This window comes from Onychomys torridus, chromosome 11 (genome assembly GCF_903995425.1).
Source record: "Onychomys torridus chromosome 11, mOncTor1.1, whole genome shotgun sequence".
Taxonomy (NCBI): domain Eukaryota; kingdom Metazoa; phylum Chordata; class Mammalia; order Rodentia; family Cricetidae; genus Onychomys; species Onychomys torridus.
Window position 1 is genome coordinate 34631565 of NC_050453.1, and position 24692 is coordinate 34656256.

The window sequence follows — 24692 nt, forward strand, 5'->3', positions numbered from 1 at the left end:
ATTTTCTTGGATGGGTGTGCTGTGGGATCAAATGGAGCTATGACTGAGTCCCATTTCCTCCAAGGTCTGTCCCCAGCTCCCCATCCTCAGCCATGCATTGGGTTGATCTAGGGTACTGCCTCAATCTATACACCATCTTCTCTTCTCTGACACCAACAGATTCCTGCCAGCCTGTCTTAGCCTTGACCCCTGTCTGTACATACCTACTCATTGTACTGCCTTGTTTAAAATCCCTTACCCAGCATGATGCTGCTCACTTATAATTTATTACTCAGGAGACTGAGGCAGGAGGATCATGAGTTGGAGGCCAGCTGAAGTTACACAGTAACATCCTGTCTCAGAAAGCAAGTAAATGCATAAATATATAACATCCATCAGTGGTTCCTTACTCTCTTCTACTGTACCTCAAACTCTTTATAGCCTACAAAAGGCATGGCCAGGCTCTCACTTTAAGGTTTCGCTGCTCCATTCATTAACAAAAGTACTGATGTAGGATTGAGTATGTGGTAGGTACTGTGCTAAACAATAGATTCAACAATGAATGAGACAAATGAACATGGACTGACTTCTATGGAGCTTTAGTTGTAGTGTGAAGGTCAAACAATCCTGGCCACATGTATGCATAGAGGTGACTGTTTGAGTTTAGGTCTATTTGACCTTGTTCCTCATCAAGTAACATGTAAATTCTGGTGCCGAAAGAGAATCTGCCATGAGCTAAGCAATCATAATGTTGTAGGGCAGGAGGCACAGTGTGTTTGAGGAAATGAAGGAAGCAGACCTATGGGTTAGGAGCCCAGAGAGCACCAGGGCATCAAAGGGAGGCAGCCTGGGGAAAGTAGAGAAAAGGAGGCCAGCCTTGGGAGTTGTTCACCCTGAAGGCAAAGCTAGATGCCTCAAATGTATACATAATAAAACAGTATAATAAAACTATACTTTTGTGGTGATATTGTGTTCCCCAAAATATTGTGCACCCTAATAAACTTATCTGGACAAGAACAGCCACTAATATAGAGGCCAGAAAACAGTGGCACACACACCTTTAATCATAGCATTCCAGAGGCAGAGATCCGTAAGGATCTCTGTGAGTTCAAAGCCACACTGGAAACAACTAGGCATGCTAACAAGAACCTTTAATCTCAGGAAGTGAGCCTTTAATCCCAGGAAGTGATGGCAGGAAGCAGAGAGGTATTTAAGGCATGAGGATGAGGAACTAGAGCCTGGTTACACTTTTAGCCTTTGAGCAGTATAGTTCAGCTGAGATCCATTTGGATGAAGACTCCAGTCTGAGGGAACAGAATCAGCCGAGGAATTGGCAAGGTGAGGTGGCTGTGGCTTGTTCTGCTTCTCTGATCTTCCAGCATTCACCCCAATAACTGGCCTCAGGTTTGTTTTTATTAATAAGACCTTCTAACAATTCATGCTACATACTTTGAAAAATTATTCAATGTTTCTGGGATAAAGAAAAGATTAGATTGGGCTAAAAAATATGGGGGATTATTGCCATGGTTAAAACAAGAGATGACTAAAGTTTAGAATGATCAATAGCAATGCACTCTAAAGTTGGGGATATGTTTGGTAGGTACTTATCATATTAAATCAGTAGGATTTGTTGGTGGTGTAGATGTGAGATAAGTAAGTTGAGAAGAGAGCTGTGAGGATATGAATCCAAAAAACATCCCAAGAGATAGATACTACTTACCTGTGAGGGTGGTCCTGGTAGTTGGACCAATGCCCTTGGGAACCAGCACTTCATGGTACTGCTCACCCGCTAGGGTGCTGTACACGACTTTGTACTCCTGAGCTTCTGCCTCGCTGTTATCCCACTCAAGGTCAAGGCTAGTTGCTGTGCGGGAACCCACTCGCAAATTCTTGGGAGCATCAATCTCTAAAAATAAACAAATATTGCCAACATCATTTGTAATTCCATACATCTGTGAACATCTTGAATTCTAATGACTTTTGAGGTAAGAGTCGACACCTTGGACCCTCTGTCTCATATCTGAATGAACTTTGAAGACTCTGCCCTGCCTTTTGGGTCTACCATGACGAGTCCTTGGGTGGGTCACATGATTTGGAGTTAGATGTCAATGAATTCTGTTTCTTCTACATCATCTAAGAATTCAAGTAGCATTCTAGAAACTTGAAAAGGAGCTGATTAATATCAAAGGTTTAAATGCAAGGCAAAAAATAATCCAGTAGGAGAAAACAAGAAACGATCCTGAGTGATTAAAATGGAATAGAGTAATGTCAGATGTGATCTCTGAGCAAAAGGGAGATGGCTGATTTTGAAATATCTTCCCATGGGTTTACTTGCATAGTATAAATGTAATTCATGCAAGTTGGGAATTTACAATGTGGATAATGGGTGTGATATGGTAGGAAGAGTATGGGCTTTGGAGTCAGGCTTCTGTGTGAACTAGTCAGAACTACAGTAATAGGACCTACCTACAGTAATAGGACCACAGAGAAATCTTTCAAGCTCTTAGGACTGAATGCCCTCTCTTAGAAAGGGGAAAACAATCCAAGTTGTCATACAGATTAGATGATGCATGTGAAGTGCACAGCATGGGACCAGGCACAGAAGTAGGTGTGCAAGCCTGGATTGATGGCTTATTCTTATCTCTAATGGGCTTCCTGAATCCAACAGTATGGCACCTGAATGTGTCTTTTAGGTTTCCAGGAGTTCCCATGACTATTGGCATTTCCTCTCATACTCTCTGGGAGCTGCTTCTTTCTCCCAGGACCAACCTCCTCCACAGGCTCACTAGAACTTGTAGTGTAACATAGGGGTGTCTTGAAAATCTGTCCCTTAAAAAGTCCAAGATAGCTCCAGTCCTGGGGACTTGAATTTAACACTGGAGTGCTTCAGCCACTTGTTCTGAGTAGACTGTGGCCATCTGCCACCACCAGGCAAGTAGCCTACCCCCATTTGTCCCCATAGGAGAGGAGACTGAATCCATCTGAAAGTCGAGGCTTCTGTTTTCTGGGGTAATGTGGGGGTGGGGCTTGGGGTGGGAGGTCTTGAGCAGATGGATGTCATTGCAACTTATTTTTCTGAGAAATTGGTCTTCATTCAATGTGTGTTATCATACTGGATACTGTTCATTCTTGATGCATTGTATGTTATTTCTCCGGGAGCTGGATGGACAGAGGAGCATGGGGGCAGACACATGTGAGGCAGATCTCATGCAGGAAGAAAGATCTGGCAAAGAGTCTGTGACCTGAACTGAGTCGGGATTTAACTTTTCTCTTTGTTGGGGCTGACAGAAGCAACTTAAGGAAAGAAGGGTTTGTTGTGGCTTACAGTTCCTGGTACAGTGTATGAGACAGCTGGTCACTTTGTCTCCATCTACAACCAGGAAGCAGAAAAGATAAAGGCTGGAGGCTGATGCTCAGCTTGCTTTCTCCTTCTGGTACATCCAGGACACCAGCCCACAGAATGTGTTTCTCACATTAAGGGTGAATCCCACCTCAGTTAACCCAATCTAGAAACTCCTTCTAGGTGGTTCTAAACCCTCTCAAGTTGATGAGTACTAACCATCACAGAGGTAAAGATAGTTATCAAGGTTAAGGTGGGAACCTATGCCTATACTTAGAAAATGTGATTTTAGAAATTTCCTCTTTTTATAAGGGCATAGAGTACAATCTAATGGCCATTGGCCCTGTACTCTAGGGAAGGGGACAGTGTTTTATTGGAAAGGAATTGGTGTTTCCAACCTCAATAATTATAAAAGAGATTTTTGCTAGAATGAGGGATTGGACAGCGAGTCTCAGAACTGGGTTGAGATGAAAGCAATTCTCTCTCTAGGTCTAGAAAGAACAGCTGGAGGACATCTATGTAGAAGGTCTGAGTAGGTTGCAGGTCTCTGAAACATGTCAACTAAGACAGAGAACTAATGGAGCCTTTCTGGAGGGCCTTTGGTTCATGAACTCTAGCACTAGCTTATCTAGTCTTGAGGATATTAGTTAGATCAGATTCTTCTCTGTTTAAAGCTTTCTGTTGATCCATGCTAAATGGTCCTTAATTGCGACAGTGGAGATCTAACTGGGCACTGAGTGAGCAGACCTTTCTAAACATGTCTACTCTATTTTATTCTTGGGACACATCAATTTGTACTCCAGAGCCTTTGAACCAGCTGCTATGTTTGCCTGGAATGTTCTCTAGCTTTCACATGACTTAAGTCATATAGTTCTTAGAATGCCACTTTCTCAGAGGGGTAGACTTAATCCACTGGAACTCTCTGTCTTATCCATTTTACTTCCTATCTCAGAACTCAATATCGAAATGATCTCTCATGTTTTGTTTCCTTTGTCACCCAGTTCTTCCCACTAGGTTTCCATTTGTGTGAAATAGTCTCTTATCTGTTGTTTACAGTCTCAGTGCCTAGAGCAGTGTTTGTGGCCCCAGAAGATGTTCAGAAAGTACATGGTAAGAGAACGTGTGTCATCCACTTTTCGATCTTGCTCATTCCCTCCAAGCCTTTAGAAATGACTTGTTAAATATTTTAGCTGTGCCTGGAGTGAGGTGGTTCCGGAAACAGAACAGCTGTGACAAAGGCAGCCAGCCTTGCAAAGCAGGAAGTCGCTCTGCTGTCCACAACCAGTGTCTAGGCTGAGGCATCAAGGGCTTTCAGGTTGATCTTTGAAATAACTTGTTGGAGAATCCAAGAATGGAATCATCAGTGAGGAGGAAGGGGAATGAAACTCTGGCTTGGATGTTTATATTTGTTATCTGAGGATGCCACACATGGCAGCCCAAGCTGGGGTCTGTGTAGGAAAGCAACGCCTAGAATCATGAGATGCAGGTGTTGGCAGGTGGTTTTCTTCTGAGAGCTGGGAGGGAGTCTGTGACATGCCTCTCAGCATCTTGTGATTTCCTGGCCATCTTGGGTATCCTCTGGCCCATTTCTGCCTTCATTTTCATATGTCCATGTCTGTCTCTGTCCCTTTTGATAAGGACAGTTGTTGGATTAAAGCCAATCCCAATGACTTCACCTCAGTTGGCCCATCAACCAGGACCCTATTTCCAAATAAGGTCACATTCAAACACACAGGAGTGTCAAGGCTTTAGTGTCTTTTCAGCCCATAGAAACACTAAGCATAGGTGTGGGCCATTCAGATCAAAGGCACTGGTGGCTAAATTCTTCAAGGACTCAGTGTGAAGTCCTTCATGGTAAGAGAAACTGTCCCTAGTCTCCATGAGGCTGCTGAAGTGGGAGGGGACTCTTTAGGTTTCCTAGTCTGGCTTCCTTCTAATTACTGCCCCTGTGTGCTTCCACCATGGTTTTTATTTTCAGGGTAACTCGAAGACCCAGACTAACATCCTCCTCACCATGCAGGAAGCAAATCTCAGTTTTAATTGCCTGTGCAATTAGTGCGCTTCTAGTGTCGAAGCCATCACCTGGAAAAAACACTTTGCTTAATTTGAATTTAAGCGGAATTCTGAAATGACTGAGGGCCCTACCGTGAGGGCCTGCATACCCTTTCATCATTCAACTGGCATCTGCCAACTGTGGACTTGGAGAATCTGCCGCAAAGCTGTTTGTATCTTTCCACCCCCAATTTCCTCTCCCCTCTTGAGCCTAAGAGAGCAGGTATGGGTCTGAGGCACAGGCTGAAGGCTGCAGGGAGCAGCAGCCACCTAATAGCTGCCAATCCACAAAGCAACCTGAAGCTGAGACTCCTGCTGCAGTGAACTGAAACGCAGGGGGAGCTCTCTCCGAGGAGGTAGGATGTAATTGTCTTGATTGGAATTTTCCTGGGCCACCAGCCAGCGTTGCTCCATCTTACCGACCTGAACATCAAGAATTCACTTTTCATCATGCTGCTTGAGAGCCCCTTTTCTTGCCTCTTCAAATTCCTTATCAGAGTAGAGCACAAAGTAACCATTTTCAAATACAAACTATCTTGAAATTAAGAGAAGAATGCAGAACATATGTGGCCCACAGCAGATACCTGAGCAACTCATGTTGTCTGTGAGGTGTGTGTGTGTGTGTGTGTGTGTGTGTGTGTGTGTGCGCGCGCGCATTGGAGGTTGACCATGAATTTTTAGATCAATAACAGATATTACAGGACCATCTTTCCTCATGCTCTTACATGAACATTCTTGCCTAAGTCAGGGAGAAAGGAAGAGAAATGAGAATAATTTGATTACATTTTCTAAGAAGCACACTCAGTCTTTGGGGAATCTCAAGATGTGTTTACTGAAACAGCCCACTGGCTATACTCCAGGCAAGGAAGGAAGAATTGAGAGAAGAACTTAGAGGGTCCAGCAGACTCTATCCTGCCTCCTGAAGCTTGCCAGAGTCCACACTTGTTTCTAAAGGGGTATTCACTATCGTCTATGCTTGCTTGCTTCTACAAAGGAGCCCATCATAAGACTCTCGGGTGCACTCTTTGGCTGGGGGAAATGGGCTTATTTAAGTAGTGAGTTGTATAGCACAAACCTGAGCACTGACATTCCATTCCCCTCTCTCATGGGACAGGCTTCCATTGGGTCCAATCTCTCCCTGTTCCTCCATAGTCTGAGTCCTAACCTAAGCAGTCCAGGACTTCCCTATGGGCAGTCTAACCCACATCTTCCCCATCCATTCAATTCTCAAATCTGTCTACTTGTAACACTAAGCCATCTGCTACAATTGGTAACATGTTGGGGGTGCATATATCTTACTTTTGTTCATCAATAATTCAAAATCTAGGTAGAGAAGGTGTGCTAGTTATTGCATATTGCTGGAGCCGTTGACTCACTCCATCTTGTAGCAGATTCTCAAGCTACAACCAAAGGTAGGACATGTAAATTAGTGTTTCTTCAGAAGTCAACTGTTCTGAGATCTTTGAGGTGTTACCAATTTCCTTTGATATTTGGGACAACTTGAAACTGGTGGAAACATTCCTTGACATGTAACCTCCCCAAGGAAGATAGGCCAAGACTAACAATTTAGGTTAACAGGAACTCAGTCTCTATCCTGATTACAGGCCCTTGCTGACCCTGCCAGGAAACCTAACCTGTGAGTGGGACCCGTTGTTTTTATCCACTGACTGATCAGGCTGCTGGGCTCTGAGTCAGGAAGTTAGTCATTCTGAGGCCTGGCTTTTCTGATTATTGCTAAGTTCAAGGAAGCTCTTTAAGAAGCTCTCTTATGAGCATCATTGCAAGGCTGAAAAAAAAATATATATATAATGGGTTTAATCCAGGAATATCCACGTCTGTGTCTATGGCCTGTCTTCTACCAATTAGCCTTATTGCTAGAGGTTACAAATGGCAGAGCGACTCAGAGACCTCAGTTGGAAGGTTTGCTGATGACTAGGCAGGTTGTGCCTTGCTCAAGGCTGAGGTATCTTTGTGGTAATGAAGTCACTTCAGGCTTAGAGAATTTCTAGTTTCCAGTAAAAGGCAATGAAATGTCTTAAGAAACAGACACCTTCTCTGAACTCTCACAGATTTGCCTTTCAGGTCAACAATATGGAGATTCAAATTTCTTCAGGATAAGCTTAACACTTCAGAAATGTGAAATCAGAGACTCATAGAAGGACAGGAGTTATATTAAGTCACAGATCTGGCTAGCAGAATTAGGATGGGAACCCAGATCTCCTTACTTGGGAGTATTCTTTTTTCTTAATGCTGGAACAGCAATAGCAGGAGCCCCCCCCCCCCAAAAGCTTGTTTCTTGTAGCCTCTGCACGAACAGGGTTGCTTAGTAAGCATCATTCATTTTTCTTCAATGTCCTCTGGCATGATGACATCATCATGTTGCCTCCCAACCTTGCCTTTTCCCCACCCCAGTCTCACCTGTTGTAAATTGGGTGCTGGTGGCATCACTTTCATTGGTTCCCCGGACTGCACTGATGGAGACCTCGTAGAGGGAGCCAGGTCTAAGGGCTTGCACTGAGTACTGGCTTAGGGGAGGCTGCAGCCGGAAGGTAGTCTTCCCACCTTCTCCACCCACTAAGCCATATTTTAAGAGAATGAAATCGACTTTGGCTCGAGGTGGGGTCCACTCCACAAAGGCCACAGTGTCAGAGACATCTCGAACCAGGATCTGTGTGGGGCCGTCAATGACTGCATGAGAAATAGAACATGATGTTGATTCAGAAGTAAGCATTCTTTGGCATCTGCTTACCCTTTTCCAACCTTCACTAGCTTGCTCAGTGGGATGGATTTTCTCACCCCATTGTACCAGTATGGGGGGAATAATGGTTATAGAAAGAGGAAGTCTCTTCCTTGAGTAAACATTTGTTGACACCATAGACATTGACATTCAGGTCTCCTGAAACTTAGTCTCTTTCTCCATCCATTGACTGTAGGTTTCAGGTGCTGGCATTTCCCAGTCTGGGCAGAAGAAGGATACTACTCGCTTGGATGACTCTGACCTATTTCTTTCAGAGATGACACAGGAAGAGAGAAGAAACTTCTGTCTGCTACCCAGCTCTTACCTTCACTGAGCCCAGAAGAAAGCTCAATGAGCTAATGGATACAAACGAGACCAAGACTTGGTTGCCAAAGGTCTCATCATGAGTATTCAGAAGTGATTCCTATCTAGCTTTATTTAGCTTGGCCAACCAGACTGCCATTTGCATATGTGGACATGAAACACGCCATTCAGGAAAACGTGCTCATCTGAATACAAAGGGCTCTAATCTGGAGTTGTTTTTGCGAGCCCCCTTCCCACGTCCGACAAGTGCCTGCATGTGTCTGAGCCTGAGGACACTGGATACAAAGGATCCCCCAGATTCTCTGGCACTAGAGATTGGCTCTAGAATTAGCCTGTGTAGAGCCAGGGGTGGTGTGGTGATTTTCTACCACACTTATGGAGAAATAGGGAACATTTGCTGTAGGGGTGAGGAATGGAGAACTAAGGAGGGGGTAGGGAGAGGAGGAGAACACAGGTATATACAGAAGCAGAAATGGGTGATCATGTGAGCTTCTGAAAAGATATAAAGAGTAACTCAATTCCTGACATTTCACTTTATGCTTAAAATCTTTTATGAGGCTCAAGTATATTTCTGGTCCTGGGCTTCTAGGAAACAGTTTATATCCCTTCCAGTAAATTTTCTTTTGCTTCAGTTAGTTTAAGTAACTTTCCATAGATTCTTTTGGAATTTTTGGCTAAAATTTTGTTATTAATCAGTAGATACTGGACACTTTCTACTGTCTCTAGCATGGTGTCTCCATCAGGACTACCACAAGCTAACGTCAGTTCCTCAACTTTTCAAAGTTGGGCCATTCACTAGGCACCCCATTCTCAGCCCATCACTGTTCCTATTAAGCAGCTTAGGACTTTTGGTCTAGTATCAGCTAAAATGAAAATCTCTAAATTATTTTGGTACTACCTGGTTTGGAATTGAATTGAATTTCAGTTTTTCATACTTGAGGTAGTCACGTGTTTAAACAGAAACCAGCCATGTGGTTTCTTTGCACAATGCTGCAGTTTTAGGTAACTCAGACCTTTGTTATTTCATTTAATTTAACTACAGGGTGGCCAAATGCCCTCCTAGCTAAGGCTTAAGTTCATTGTCTGAAACACAGTAGACACTCAATGAGTGCTGAATGAATGAAATGAATGGATGAGCCTCTTCATCCATGAGAACAGGGGTGGGAGAGCATTGCATTGAACTGGGGCTTTTTGAGAGAAAAAAATTGCCATCAGGGGAAATCAGATAACCACATAAAGCTTTTGTCCTTCAACTCTTTAGATCCAAAAACCCTAATCATAATGGATTGGCCATATTAGAATGTGATTATGTAGCACAGAGGGCGTTAGCTGCAGGAGGTCTTGTATTTGCATTCATAAAATGGCCTGCCTGGAAAAAGCCAGTCTGAGTGCAGACGAGGACTCAGACCTTCACAGGAGGGGGTGGGTGTAGGCCAGAGCTTAGCAGAAGGAAATAATCAAATGATTGTTTCCTGAAAGTGGCAGACAGGGATGGGGGCCAGCCATCTTTCCTACTTCACCTTGGATTCTGCCCTTCATTGGTCAATTGGTCAAAATGTCCTGTTCCAATCAAGACTGTCGCAGCTTGCTTTCAATTTCAGCACTAATTTCTAAATGAATACAAGTCCTTTCAAAAAATGGAATGCATATGTTTTTTTTTCTTCTTTCTCTTCTTTTTTACATTTTTCTTATAATTTCATACATGACACAACTCAGTTGAGTAGGACTTCTCTTAATTGAAAGCTGCCTAGCTTTCCCATGGTTTTCTAAATTCGGAGCTGTTAATTTTAATTTCAATGGACTCTCAAAAAGTACTTCAAATTTTATTTTAAAAATTGGTTAGAATATCAGACCGAGGCAGGGCTGGATTGCTTCTTTAAGTGCCCTCAATACTCTGGAAGTAAACTACTCAACTGGAATGCTCTCTCTTCTCTTCTGAACCATCTTTTCTTTCTGGCCTTTTACCAGCTAATGCTTTCTTAATGTCAGTCATAGGAATGGCCTGGAGCTACTCCATATCAGAAATGAATAACCAATGCCTGTTAAAGGTCCAGTCTTCAGAGTCCAGCATAACCTTGGGGAACAGATTTGTGCCTTTGACCTTCTGGAGAGTTCTCCAGAGCACCTATATTTTGCCTCCATGGGGTTTCTTCTGAAGTTCACTTGATTATAAAAAAGTGCTTTAGCGATCCGCCTCCCCAGAGTGGAACTTTGTTTTGTTTTGTTTCAATCTTAAATGAATGTACAAAATACAAAACAGGTCAAAGCAGGACTTTCCTGGATAGCAGTATAAGAGAGAAGTAATTACAGGCATGGTTCCCCCTACCCTCCCATCATGACCTTGAGACATGGCTTTGGAATCCTGATGCACTAATGCAACATAAGCTGCTGTCACTACACACACACACACACACACACACACACACACACACATATATACACTCAACTTTTTCTAGACTGAGCCCACATCTCAGAACCTGGTGCTATTAGTTGGGATATGAATATTTAAGTTCAAACCATTAATTCACAAACATTGCTTTATTGCATGGTGTTATGATTCCTTTTCTACCCAAGTCAACCTTGTGTTCTGGACTTAAGACTGGCTTTCTAGGGTGTTGATTTCTGTTTATGAAAAATAAAACTGTATCAATATTCACCTAGCTCAGTTTTTTGTTGCTAATAGGGAAAGTTGGTTAAACTCTACATCTCAGCTTCCCTATCAATGAATGAGAGCCCCAAACGAATACCAGATGCCACTTATCACTTTGGAGCAACTCTGAGGAGTCACACACATGCATGTCACAGTGGCTAAATTACAGCACTCAAGTTGGACATCTTTTGTCAGCTAAGAGGACATTAAGGCAAAATATGACACGATTAATGAATTGATCTTGAGAATATAATGATTCTGAATGAGAAAAACTAAGGGCACAAAAATAATAACTTAAGCCATCACTTTGAGCAGTGACTCAACCCTGCCTACTGGTTTCTAGCAGTTTGCCCCTTACTGCCTTTACTTCTAGCCTGGTTTGTGTTGATGTGTGCATACCAAGTACTAAGCACTCATCAGTACAGTGCTAATTACTCTATGTACTCTATTTAATTTAGTCCTCAATTCAACAGAGAAGGTGTTACAAAACAGATCGACATTTAGAAAGCTGTAGTTGAATTTCTTCAAGTCTTAAGTAGGTGAGAATGAGTTGGTTCTTGCTGGTTGCAAAGTTTATGACAATAGGAGATTGATGAACGAGGCTTCTCAATGAGTGAGGGTAGCAAAATATCCTAGAACTATTGATAGAGAATTTCCTCAATGGAACACTTCCCCAGGTTTCTGGCCTTGCAAAGATGAGCACTAAGGAATACGATCTGCTAAGCAACTGGCAGTGTGTGTCCATTTTCAAGTTCCTACATCATTTCAGCTCTGTGATGAATCCTAGTCTCTTTCTTACCTGTCCATTCCTTATATTTCTTTGGGCAGCCATGGAAAGAGTTGGAGGCACTTACCTGTGGAGACGCTGGCAGAGGTAGGGGGGCTCCGGGCTTGTTCCTTCAGAGCCACAACATTCACAATGTACTCCTCTCCAGGTTTCAGTCCCGTCTGGTTAAAGGAGGTAACATCGCTGGGGAGCTGAGCAATCACCCCTCCTTCATTGTTCTGGACAGTAGGACAAAACAGAAATCAGATGGGCCACTGGGGAAGAAATATGATGAGAAGAAGATAAAGGGGCAGGGTGCTAACTGTGCACACTGGAAATTAAAAAACAGATGACATCCATTCCCTACACACTAGCAAGCCGAGTACTTGGGGCCAGGAACATGCCCAACAGGCTCAATAAGAATCAGTTCTCAAGAACATTTCTTTGGCCTGTCCTGACTTTTCTGAGCTTGCAAAACAAAAACAAAACAAAACCAAAAAAACTAGCCATGCAGTAATTCAGACTGACTCTTGTCAAAGATTTAAGGTTTGATGGTCATGATCAATGTCCATGAGATTTTTGGCACCTGTTGTAATGAGTATGCCCTTAGTTGTTTATAATAATGTATTTGCATGTACATGTTTATATATATATTATTATATACATATTTTGTACCATGAAGTACAAAATAAATAAATAAAAAGGAAAAGGAACAAAGAATGAAATAGAAATAGGGAGAGAGAAATGAGACAAATATATGAAACAGAAATGTGAAAAAGCAATTTGATGATGTAGGGTCCAGGATTTATTATCAGTTTTAGTCTATCCATCCATCATGTATGTGTGTCTGTCTGTCTGTCTGTCTATCTATCTATCTATCTATCTATCTACCTCCCTCCCTCCATCCTTCTATTTATCATCTATCCTCTACCTACTTTTCCCCCCTAATGTGTGCTTTGGAAATAGCAGAGGCAGAGGTCCTTTTCGTAACCCTGCCATTCTTACATGTTCTTTGGTCTCTATTTATGTCATCTGAGTGCTCCATATATAACTTATAGGCATGCCCTTATAAATCAATGTGATAAATGTTCCCTTTCTGTGGCTTCAACCTATATATTACAGCACATATTCCATGTAGCCATGTAGTTGATCTTGGTTTGCCCCGACTAGCTCGTCTTTGCAGGTTTTTTTTTTTTTTTTTTTCCTGCCTGAGCAGCAGGATGACATGATTCTTCCTGCCTTGTTATAAACCCAGTTGCCTGCAATTCTTTATTGGCCATTTAAATCAGGTAAGACATCTCCTAACAGATTTGTATAGAACATCTGTTTAGGTGTATTTAGCTTGCTGTGACATGACTATATCCACATAAGAGTATGAGAGCTCTGGAGTAGAGCCTGAGATTCAGGTTTTTGTCTTAAACCTGGCAGATGATGTCACTTAAGATCTCTGAGTCTTGGTCTCTTTAGACTAAACAAAACTGAATGTAAAATGAAGGCTCATACTCCACTTGCTTGAAGGTCTTTTGTAGCTACAACAGTCATGGCTCCAGGAATTTTGGAGTAAAAGAACAGTAAAACTACAGCGTTGTTAGCCAAAAATGTGTCAGTTGTCATTAGGTCTGATGAATGACTCAGAAAATGCTTTTTGATGGTGAGGGATGAAGGCAGAGGAAAAGAGTGTGCTGAACTCCATATCCACGAGTGATGCTTAGGGAGACTATGAGCAGAGCCAACAAATGCTAGAAACCAGAACAGCACTGGAGACTTGCAGTCAGTTCCGGGACTCGTAGAATAAAACGCTGCTTTAAAGACCAGAGAAGACTCTTAGGATATTTTTAACTCACAAGTTATAATAATGAATTTGTTTTTTAAGGAAAAACTTGCTTAATGGGTTGCAAATTCATTTTGACTAATTCAGGAAAACCAAGATACATTTTACATCTTCAACTTTCAGAAGTTGAAGGCACAGCTAACTTTTTAACTTTCTCTCTGCATTTATCTGTAGGCTGACTGTGTGACTGGTTCCATTTGTCTGTTCTTTCGTGCAAAGTGGGGGACTCAGCTTTTTGAAGGCTTGGTTTTCAAGCTCACTACAAGCACAGCTTTCCAAATGCTGGCACTCACTCAGCAGACAGCTGGATCTTGACACGACTACTTCCTACATGCGCCATCAGCCAAGGCCTGGAGTTGAGCTCAGGTTGTATTTGTTAGGCAGTCCTCTGGCCTTTGTGAGGGCAATGTCCTAGAGCCCAGACACTCACAGCATGTCTTTCTGTGTCCTCAGTGGCTTTGGCAGTTACATTGGAGACTCCCTTCCTGGCTGCCCCTACATCTAAGTTGAGGATAGGGATACCGTCAGGCTTGTTTAAGGGAGCTAACAGATGAGTGTTACCTTTGGAATGAAGCTGATCTCCCACCCATCGAACGGGAATGAGAAGGGCTCCCATTGCACCTCCACGGTGGTTTCTGTGATTGTCTTGAACTGTAGCCCGTGAGGAGTGGAGACATCTGGAACACAGCAATGTGGGTGGCAATGTCATGGCCATCCCTGGCAGGGGCAGTGATCGCTTCCTGGTGACCTCCCTTGGTGTCCTGGGTGAGGAGAGGTGTGGTGGGCAATCCCAATCCTGCTGCAGACAGCGTCTCAGTGGCAGGGCCAGCACACTGTCATGCGGTCCTGGTGCTCAGTGTGGGTGAATACATGAGCAAGCTTAACAAATGTAATCATTAGTTTTGTGCTTTCCAGTACATAATAGAAAAATGTTAACGTTAAACTTTTAAAAATCATGTTTGCTTTTCCTTACTCATTTGGTAGATCCTGGCATTGAATAAAAATCCTTTCTCAGAGGGCTCATATAGATGCCATACAGAATTCCTGGGAGACATGATGGCTGGTATCAGTGTTCCTATTTTATACCCAGGAAAAGGGAGGCTAACTGGAGATGTGGGGTAAAGCCAGCTTCAGAATAAAACTGGATGCTTTTCATGAATATCTGAGGTGCATAGAAAGTACCTCGGATGGTCTGAGTTTGCCACTTTATATTTACAAAGAAAGCATAGGCATACACATAATGTGGCTCCCATTTCATCTTCTCTAAATTTCTTCCTGTTCTTTATTCTCTTGCTCACCTTTGCCTCACTTATCTAGTTTTGTTGTGTTCTTAATCTCTCTCTTTTTCTCTCCATTCCTCCCCCACCCCCAAACATACACACACACACACACACACACACACACACACACACACACACACACACACAGGTTTAGTGAGGTGAAAATATGCTTGTCCTGATGGAGTTCCAGTTACCAGCCCTGAAATACAACAGTGTGACTTTTCACAGTTCTCTAGGAAGCCTGCTCCCTCATTAGTATTGCTTCTCAGGCTATTCCCACTGGAAAAGGGTGGATTCTTGTTTTATATTTATTTATTTATTCTTGTGGAGAAGCTTCTCTTTCTCCTTTGTGGAAAGGCAGGGCCAATTCTGAAGCCATTTGAGAAATTAGCAGGTGAGTTTACATGACTTTGTCTATGTCACCTAGGAGCTAGCCTGAGGGGATGCCCTGAATTGGCACAGTGAATGCCATCAGAGATGGAAACCACATCAAGACATGGGTGTGGATCAGAGAGGAACCTCTTAGGGAGCAGCCGGGACTCCAGGGGTGAACTCATCCCCTAGCACAGTGGGACAAGCAGCAGATGGGGACTTGCCTCTACACAATCACTGAAGACATTTAAAACTAGTTTTCAGGGACTAGATTTTTTTTTTTTAAGGGTCAAATATAAATGGAGATCATTAAAGGCAAATAAACACACTCAGCATTCATGGAGGAGTCCAACAGCATCATAAGACTTAGTCACCTACACATGGGGGCAAGGTGACTTTCTTAAGCCTGTGTCCCTGTCTTTTCATCTTTCAATTTTTAGTCGTTGACCTCTTTGAGGGCCTCAAGACCAGTTCTGTTACCTTGACATTTCCTTTTTCTGAATTTCTCTGGCTTTTGTTATCCAAATGCCATTTGTCATTTGAGACCTACATAAAATGGGCTCAAATCTCTTATTCCCTATTTGGTCATGGGTTCTCATTAAAGACCCCAAGGGCTTTCTGAATTCTAAGGGTCTCTGTTTCCACGGCCACAGGTCTTGTTCCAGTCTCCTGTTTCAGCCCTCATCCTTCAGATGTTGTCCGTGTAGACTCTAGTTAGGCATGGCCCGTTTTCATTGATATCTCTGTGAGGTGTACAGGCATCTGTCTGTGCAGATTCTGCACTAGATTTGGAAGAGCATGAATGCAGGCTTCTGCCCATCTACTGGGAATTTCTTTCAGGAGAGTTGCTTGCCTTAGTTTTGGAAAGTTGAAAGTAATACAGATACTTTGTAACAATTTAAGAATTGAGAAGTATACAAAGAAAAGAAACAACATTTCCTCTCTCATTTTCTTTTTGGACATATTTAATGTTATCACTTGGTAGGTTATCTGTTATACTTTTCTATAATGAGCTATGCATATACCAAACATAGATAAGGGCCTAGAGGAGGTCTTCCTCGTTACAAAGAAACAACAACAACATTGCAGGAATTCTGCATCATGGAGACAGCTCAGCTTGCTTTCTGTCTATGTCTTCACTGTCACTCTTTCCAGTGTAGCTTTCTAAATGATCTTCCAGAACCTCAACTGGTATTAATAAAGTGAACTATCAAAATATTTTACTAAAATAAAAGGTCATGAGGACATTATGCTACTTATTAGAGGTAGATGTCAGCTGGGACTTAAAATACATTATCATTGTTTTTTTTCCTCACTCTGCTTAGCACTCCCCACCTGCAACATTTATCTCTTGTTTGTGATACGTCATAGCTCCTAGTTCTGAATCCCTAACTAGATTCAAAGTCTGTATCACACTTTCCTTGATTTCTATCAGAATCCAGCTTATAACAAATCAAGTGCTCAATAATTAAAATATTGGTGGATGTTGCCTGAATTTGGAAGCTCTCATAATCAGAAGTTCCTTTTTAATGATGGACTTTTCTTTTTCTTTCTTTTCTTTTCTTTTTTTTGAAATGGGTCACATCTGAAGCCCTTACCCCCAAGAGCAAACTATTGCAGGCATCCCTAAAGAATTAAGAAAAGACACGATTATCATGAATGTCCATGATCTCATGTAGGGGAAAAAGGAAAATGGAGCAGGACAGGGAAATGGTACGTACGAGTGGCCACCTTGGCAGTGATGGGAAGGCTGAGGATGTTGCTAATGACAGCGTAGACGCTGATGTTGTAGGTGAGACCTGGCTCCAGCTCCGTGATGGTGACACCACTCCAATCTCCAGGCACCCGCTGCTGGAGCTGGAGGCCCCCCAGGGCCATCGGCTGGTAAGAGATCACATATTCCGTCACTGCCATCGGCCCGTCCCATTCCAGCTCAACGGACCTGTCGCTGATACCAGCCACTCGCAAGTCCTCTGGAGGGGCAACTACCAGGAGGCAATACACAGACAGCATGAGCTCAGAGGACTGCCTTTCCCAGCCTGGACTCAACTTTCTTGCTCACATCTCACCCCCTAATTAAATGTCTGGAGTTCTGTTGGCCTCCATGGCTTGGTTCTCTACTGAACGATGCCAAGCTCCACCAGGCCATAATAAATTCTTAGGAATTCTGCCTGACTGTTCACAGATATTGTCATTGTTAAAGATGAAACACTATGAAATGGTAATTAAGCAAATTGCATCTAAAAGGTAAAAATGCCACTTTAAAATCATTTCACTGCATTTTACAATGAATTATGCCTTTAAGGTGACTTTTATGTGTTATGTCTCTGATGGAAATACTACATAGTTGTGTTTTGTTGCCTATCTGTTCCCAACTCCATATTTAATGATGTCACATGAGCAGCTTGAAACTGGCCATGGAGGTGTTTACACCATGGCAATTTGCAAAAGCTACAAATGAGAGCTTACTAGTTTGCTTTTCTTCAGAGGGTCAGTTGTTAGATTTTTCACAGCACACTGTGACCAGCTGAACAGTTCTGTAGTTTAATAAATTACTGTCATCAGACTATCCTGACAGCCAGTGTCTGATTTAGCAAGTGGAAATGAAGACTAATTCCTGTTTTTCCTACAAATTATAAGAAACCAAAACAACATGTCCTGTATCTCATGGCCTAATGAAGATGTGCAGAAGTCCTTTATTATAAACCCCCCTATCCCTGCCCGTTGCCTTTGAAAGGACAACATGTAAGTTCTGAAGCAAATGTAACTTGTTTCAAACTAATTTTCATTAGCTTTGACCTTGGAGATGATGACCAGGAAGCATTCTTGAGAACTTTGCCTTTTCCACTTGTCCAGCTTCACAAATGCTATGCAGAGTTGCCAAAGGTTAAACGATATTGAGATAGCCTTTCTTGTAGAGCTCCCTTGGGAAGTGAAGCTTCACTGTAGGATGGGCATCGAATCATTGAACTTTTAAGACTAATTAGAAGGCTAGCTCTAATGCCTATAATTGGACCTGCTCATAGATTGCAGCAAAGATCAGGCCAAGATATCAGTGATTGTAATTAACTTTCATGTTTGTATGTAGTGGAGGTTCCCATTGGTTTTGAATTTTTCTTCTGGGTAATCTCACCCTTTACCAACACATAAGGTCAGGCCAGGTACTTTTCACAGGAATATGTGAGTGTCTACCAACTTGAGTTCACACCAGAGACCTCTAATCCAAGATTCATGAGAAAGAATAACATCACGTGTCTATAATACTGGCTGTTTGCTTTTGCTCCAAACCATCCATTCTCTGCATAAAACAGCTGAGAAAATAAAGTTTCTTTTGAGTGAAGAGGGAAAACATTAAGGGAAGCAGAAAGTCTATACTTTCTTCTTATTTAGTCAATTTATTTATCTTTGTTCTTACAATGTAGCCCTGGCTGTACTAGAACGTACAATCTCCCTGCCTCACCCCATCTCCCTGATTGCTGGGATTATAGCTCTGTACCATTATTCCCATATGTGTCTTAAAATTTACTCCAAACAAACTTTCAAAACCAAAGTAAGTATAAATAAAATTTAATTAAACCCTTAAATGTCCTGTTTATGGCTCTGACATTATAAACACTGAAGTTCATGAGTAGAAAACCTGCCACTATTTCTCATGGTATTTTTGGTGAATATTTGTTATGTACCAAGCAAAACGCTAATCACTTTACCCTGGGTTATCCCATTTCAACCTCCCATCAGCACAGCAGGATAGCTTTTATTACTACTCCTAATTTATACATAAGGAAACTGAGGCACACAGTAAGCAAAGACAGAAGAGAGGATTTGAACCTGGGCACAATGACTAGAGAGGCTGTCAGCCAATCCATAATTCTAGATTACAGTGATAAAACATTTCAGTGATAAGGTGTGTCAGATATACCATTTAATGGATTAACAATCCTTTTCTAGCAGTCCTGGGAGAAAGTTCAGGTAGACAGAGTAATCTTAACATCACAAGAAGGGGCTGAGTGGAGGGATGTGTCAAACTTCAGGGAACTGAGTCAGACCAGAACTGACTCTCAGATCTTTCATGGAGCAGGCTATCCATTCACTGTATCTGCCATCTTCTCTCATTTGTGCACAGCCCTTTGAGGACTGTGTGGAAGCTCCATGAGAAATGGCCCAGATGACCTACACTTGTGTTCAACTGAGTTTTTTTTTTTTCCTTGTGCTGTCTCTTTACTCTGAGACTTATCAACAGGACTCCTCCTGTCTGTGGCAGAAATGGTCACTCCAAATTTCCAGTCATTGGCTTGCTGCTCTTGGGGCCTATGGGACTAGTCAGTGTATTCCTTCTCTGATTCCTTCTTCCAGAAAAATGGAGCTAATGCTAACAGTGGTGCATGATCTAAGCTCAGCATTTAGAATCTGAAAGCAAATAAGATGCAGAGAAATTTTCATCTTCACCATCTCAAACTTGTTAATGCTACTGCCTTCACACCTGACTGAGAGAGCAGCATCTGCTGTCACCTGGGGCAGAAGTGCTCAGGTGAGTGATAAGTCAATGGCGGTGTCAGCAATCACTATCAAACAAGACAATACTGAACTATAAAGCAAAGCACAGAAGAGATGCATGCAGCGAGTGTGTGCTGGGTGGGAAGCATTTGCAGCCTTACCCACTCTCTTTGCCCCTTTCATTTTGAGACTTGTGGAAAAGACTAGAGAGGGAGAGGCTGCCTGGAGGATCCAGGACTGTTTATTTCCAAAGCAGCCTTGCCACTTTCTTACATCACTTTTGCACTTAGTGAGCACACAGGGAGGCAGTTTTAGGCTGTGTTTTGCTCTGTAGAGCAAGTGGTTCCAGGAGCCAGAGGTGGGCAGCTTGTCTCAACACAGATGAACAGTGATGTTGTCGGATCTGCAGACATCTCATTGAATGCCAGGGAACCTTGTCCTGCTCACTCTTAGGGAGCTTCCAACAGCTCATTCCCCAGCTCCTGTACTAACTACCATTGTGGGATGGATATGCACAAACGACTCTAGGAGCTTCTCATTAAAAAAAAAAAAAAAAAAAGGAAACACATTTGCTGGTCTCAGCATTTATGTCAAAAGACTACTCCTTATGCATTTGATGTCAAAGATTTTATTTTATTTTATTAACTGGTTTAGCATCTCAAGGAAGCTTAGAGAATGCTACTAGTTGGTGGGTGATTAGAGTTCCCATTCTTACTCCATTCTTAATGAGCTTTTCAAATCTGTAGATGGAGAAGCCCAAAGCAGCTTTTTCGTAAGGCTTGTTTTAAGTGCTCAGACTCAGGAGGTTTTGTTGTATCATCTTTACAGGGAAGAGCATGAGGCAGAAAGACATACCATGAGCAAAGGTCAAGACTAGAAGTCAACTGTAATGGCCTTGCTGTCACTAGTCAATTGTACTGATGCTGGGATATAGGGGCCTCATAATGAAATCCATATGGTGGGCAGCTAGTCTCCATGTCCTGCCAAAGAAAAAACTGTGACCTACAAGGAAGTCTTCTTTGTGGCTGTCCATGTTTTCTCCTTTCTGACCCTCTGTCCTCTCTCTCTGCACTCCTGCAGCTGTCCTATGTGCCAGAAATGTCAAGTAGGAGGTAAATAGGCCCCTCTTCACAAAGAGCTAGTAAAATAGCACTTTAGATAATGACACACATCCCTTTCTGGGAGAGACCTGTGGCATTTGGTTTTAAAGGTAGGCATTAAGAGGAGTAAGTACATCCTGCAATGAGAGGTGGCTCCAGGGTTGTTATAGAAACAGATGAAGATTATGCAACTGACCTTCCTCATGGGCTTCGAACCAGTAAAGAAAATGTATCTGGGCTTGCATAAGTCTTCCTCAAGTAGCACAGAGCCAATATGTCAGAAGTAGCACATAAGCTAGGTTTGGACTTGACCCAGTTGTAGCTATATTAACAGCTGGTGAATTTTGCCTGATGTGATCAAGGCATCTTATCTCCAGTTCAGTTGGAACACTGGATCAGATTAAGTTGTTTTTTGTTTGTTTCATTCTGTTTATCTAATAGACCTGACCCTGTGGAAAAGCATGTCTAGACCATGACAAGTAGATACAGATTCACAAACAGTGATTGTATTAAGAAGCATGTGTGTTGTAGAACAGCATTGAGGCAGCAATGACTCAAGATGACCCTGGGCATCCTCGGGATGGGGGCTCCAGTAGCCTCCTACTCTTGGTGGGGACAAGGTTATGCTTCAGGTAAATAGGCCCCTCTTCACAAAGAGCTAGTAAAATAGCACTTTAGATAATGACACACATCCCTTTCTGGGAGAGACCTGTGGCATTTGGTTTTAAAGGTAGGCATTAAGAGGAGTAAGTACATCCTGCAATGAGAGGTGGCTCCAGGGTTGTCATCCGGAACAAAATGAGTCATATCTGTTTAATATTCTAATACTAATTGTTAGAATGTCAGCTCCTTGGTAATGTCATGAATTTAATCTCATCCTGCAATATGTAAGCTAACCAGATAAAAGGAGAACTAGAGCCATCCTTCCTCAAGCAGTGATGTAAGGTGCTGAGATATTGAGATTGGTAATGGGCGTGGGAAACATTTTTTTGTTTTTGTTTTTGGAGACAGGGTTTCTCTGTGTAGCTTAGCACCTCTCCTGGAACTAGCTTTGTAGACCAGGCTGGCCTTGAACTCACAGAGATCCACCTGCCTCTGCCTCCCGAGTGCTGGGATTAAAGGCATGTGCCACCAACGCCCCGGCTAAGGGAAACATTTTTAAGCAGGTTCAACTCCCTGGAGTTAAAGACCAGCCCCTTATCTAGCATCCCTGACCTTTCTCTGTTTGCTGTGATTTGAATATGGTTTCTATGCGTCTCCCGAGGCTTCAGGAACTGAAATTCAATCCCCGTTCTGAGTTATTAAAAAGAGTGCAAACTTAATCTGACAATGGTGCATAGAGATAGGGTCACTGGGAAGTGATTCAGACTAGCTGGGTTGTCAGAGTGGACCCTCATAGTCTAATCCTAACAGCTGAATAAGGGGAGAGACTGGAGGATACGCACGCCATGAGCCCTATCTCTTGTCACGTGACTCCATGTGCTACTCCGCTACTCCTTCAGCAAGAAGGCTATCATTAGATGTAGCTGCTTAATCTTGAACTTCTAGAACTGAGATTCCCAAGTAAACCTCTTTATAACACACCCACACTGTTTTTATGTTATTTGGCAACAGAGAATGAGCTAATAAACTAGCCGCCCTGCCTTAGGGACAGTAGAGTGTTGTCATCTCTATTATCATTGTTTTTGTTCTAGTCCCAGGAGTGGAGATCCAGATCTCATTCTGAATGTGACCTCATCAATTGTTATGGACTTGAAAATAGTTGCCACATAAAGCAAAGAATCACAGCCGAACTGGGAATTATTTTGTCCCTCCGCCTCCTTTCTTCTTCCCCAACCAACTGGAGCTACCCCCAGGGTGTTCCCGTCCTACCTGCTGAGCAGTCAGGGCCCTGGTAGCCCGCCTCACAGATGCAGAGTCCCTCCTGGCAGTGCCCGCGCCCACTGCAGGCATTCAGACAATGTCGCTGGCTGCAGTCCTCACCAGCATAGCCCTCTTGGCACAGGCAGGTACCGTTGGCACATTGCCCCTTCCCTGAACAGTCCCCGGGGCACCGCAGCTCCCTGCAGTCCTCGCCTGTGTAGGGCTCTTCACAGACACATTCCCCATCCACACAGAGCCCTCGGGAACTGCAGTCTGTTGGGCACCGCAGCTCAGAGCAGTCCTCTCCACTGTATTCACTGTCGCAAATGCACTGGCCATCGACACACACACCCCGACTGGAGCAGCCCAGTGGGCAGTAGGGCTCTGAGCAGTTCTTGCCGAACCAGCCTTCATTGCAGATGCAGCCACAGGACTCAAAACTAAAGTTGCCATGGCCGCTGCAGTGAGGGACATAGTCCAGTTGTCCTAGAATGGCCAAGGAGAAGGTCAAAGGGCAGCAGTGGACTCTCATAAATTGTACTGGGGAGGGTTGAGCAGAGACCTGTACTCATCCTGCGATCACATAGGTGCTGCTGAGTGTTAACTACCACACAGTTGGATACAAATTCAACTTCATAAATGTTTTCACCCAGTGCAATCGTTTCTGCCTGACTCAGCATTGATGGTGAAGATGGGAAAGATCAGGGCAAGATCTGGGCCATTTTCCTCTCCCAGGTCACCTTCAGAGCATCTTAGGTTAGGTCCCTAGAACCTAATAAGAATGCTTATTAAAATGTTTCCAGAAGAAACCTGCCATAGTGGGTTGTGTGTGTGTGGAGGTGGGGTGGGGAGATAGGAGGTGGGGTGGCGGGATATGGGGGGTAGGGGTGGGTCAGGAAGCAATGTGGCTCAGCTAGAGTATGACTATGCAAAGTTCCAGGAAGAGTGACTCAGATTCCCGAAGTGCTCTAGAAATGGTGTAAGTCACCCTTGCTCATGAGCTGAGGCCCTTCTCTGTAAGTTCTAGGGCCGTCTATGTGTCTATGTCTTTGAGCTTGTCAAGTGTTCTGATTAGGCTAAGGATATTCCTCTGACAAAGATGTCCAGGTGCCAGGTATAGCTATGAGAGGGATTGGGGGGGGGGGATGTAGGCTGAGCACTGGGTCAGCTATGCAGATGGAAGTCACATCTGTTATAGACCTGTCCCATCTTCTCCCTTCCTGCCGTGGGCTACTGCACACTTGTCAAATCCAAGGTTTCTTCAAAGGCTTCCTGAAGCATGGTTTCAGTTATTGTTTGCTATGATACCTTCATGATTTAATGTATATATCTTGTCCCAGTCTTTTTGCATAAGGTTTTATGACTAAATAATAAAATCTAAGTTCAGTTTAGTAAGTTCTGCTTCATGCAGTCCACATTGCCTAAAAAAGATACTGCATTGGCATTGCTTAACATAGCTCAGCTTACTAGATTTTTCCTAATCAGCTAATGAGCTGAGTGGCAAGCTGGTAGATTCTGGAGCAGGAGAGACCATAACCATGGAAAACTATGGCATTCTCTTGTTTTTAAACTCCACCAAAAAGATGGACTCAATGAAGAATAGGAATGTGGACATCTTGATTCCTCTTCCTAGTCATCACATTGCTTGTCTATAATCTGAGGAAATTCTATAAAATGCTTCATTAGTTAGATTGGCCCCCAACTTACTATGACTTGGGGAGAATGGGTTTCATCTACAGGCCCCAGGGTTTAATAACATTTTCCTCCACTTCCATCTTGAACTATCAGATTGTAAAGAGGTGAGCACTTGCACCCAAGATAATATGATAGTTGTTCCTTGTCATCCAGGGCCAGAGCTACATGAGTCTGAGGATCCTTTGGATGGAGAAAGCTGGGCACCAGGC

General features: G+C 43.1%; 1 protein-coding gene across 2 annotated transcripts in view; it reads right to left on the reverse strand.

Moving 5' to 3' along the window:
- Nucleotides 1–24692, reverse strand: part of Tnr (tenascin R) — a 399879-nt gene that overhangs the window by 51462 nt on the left and 323725 nt on the right. The window contains exons 4-9 of one of the 2 annotated variants that reach the window (XM_036202163.1): nucleotides 22798–23274; nucleotides 17053–17316; nucleotides 14241–14356; nucleotides 11937–12087; nucleotides 7790–8059; nucleotides 1700–1885 (exon numbers count right to left, since the gene is read on the reverse strand). In XM_036202163.1, coding sequence (XP_036058056.1) covers nucleotides 1700–1885; nucleotides 7790–8059; nucleotides 11937–12087; nucleotides 14241–14356; nucleotides 17053–17316; nucleotides 22798–23274 — 1464 coding nt within the window. Of the gene's footprint in view, nucleotides 1–1699; nucleotides 1886–7789; nucleotides 8060–11936; nucleotides 12088–14240; nucleotides 14357–17052; nucleotides 17317–22797; nucleotides 23275–24692 lie in introns of those variants that run through there. The other variant, XM_036202164.1, reaches the window with a different exon arrangement.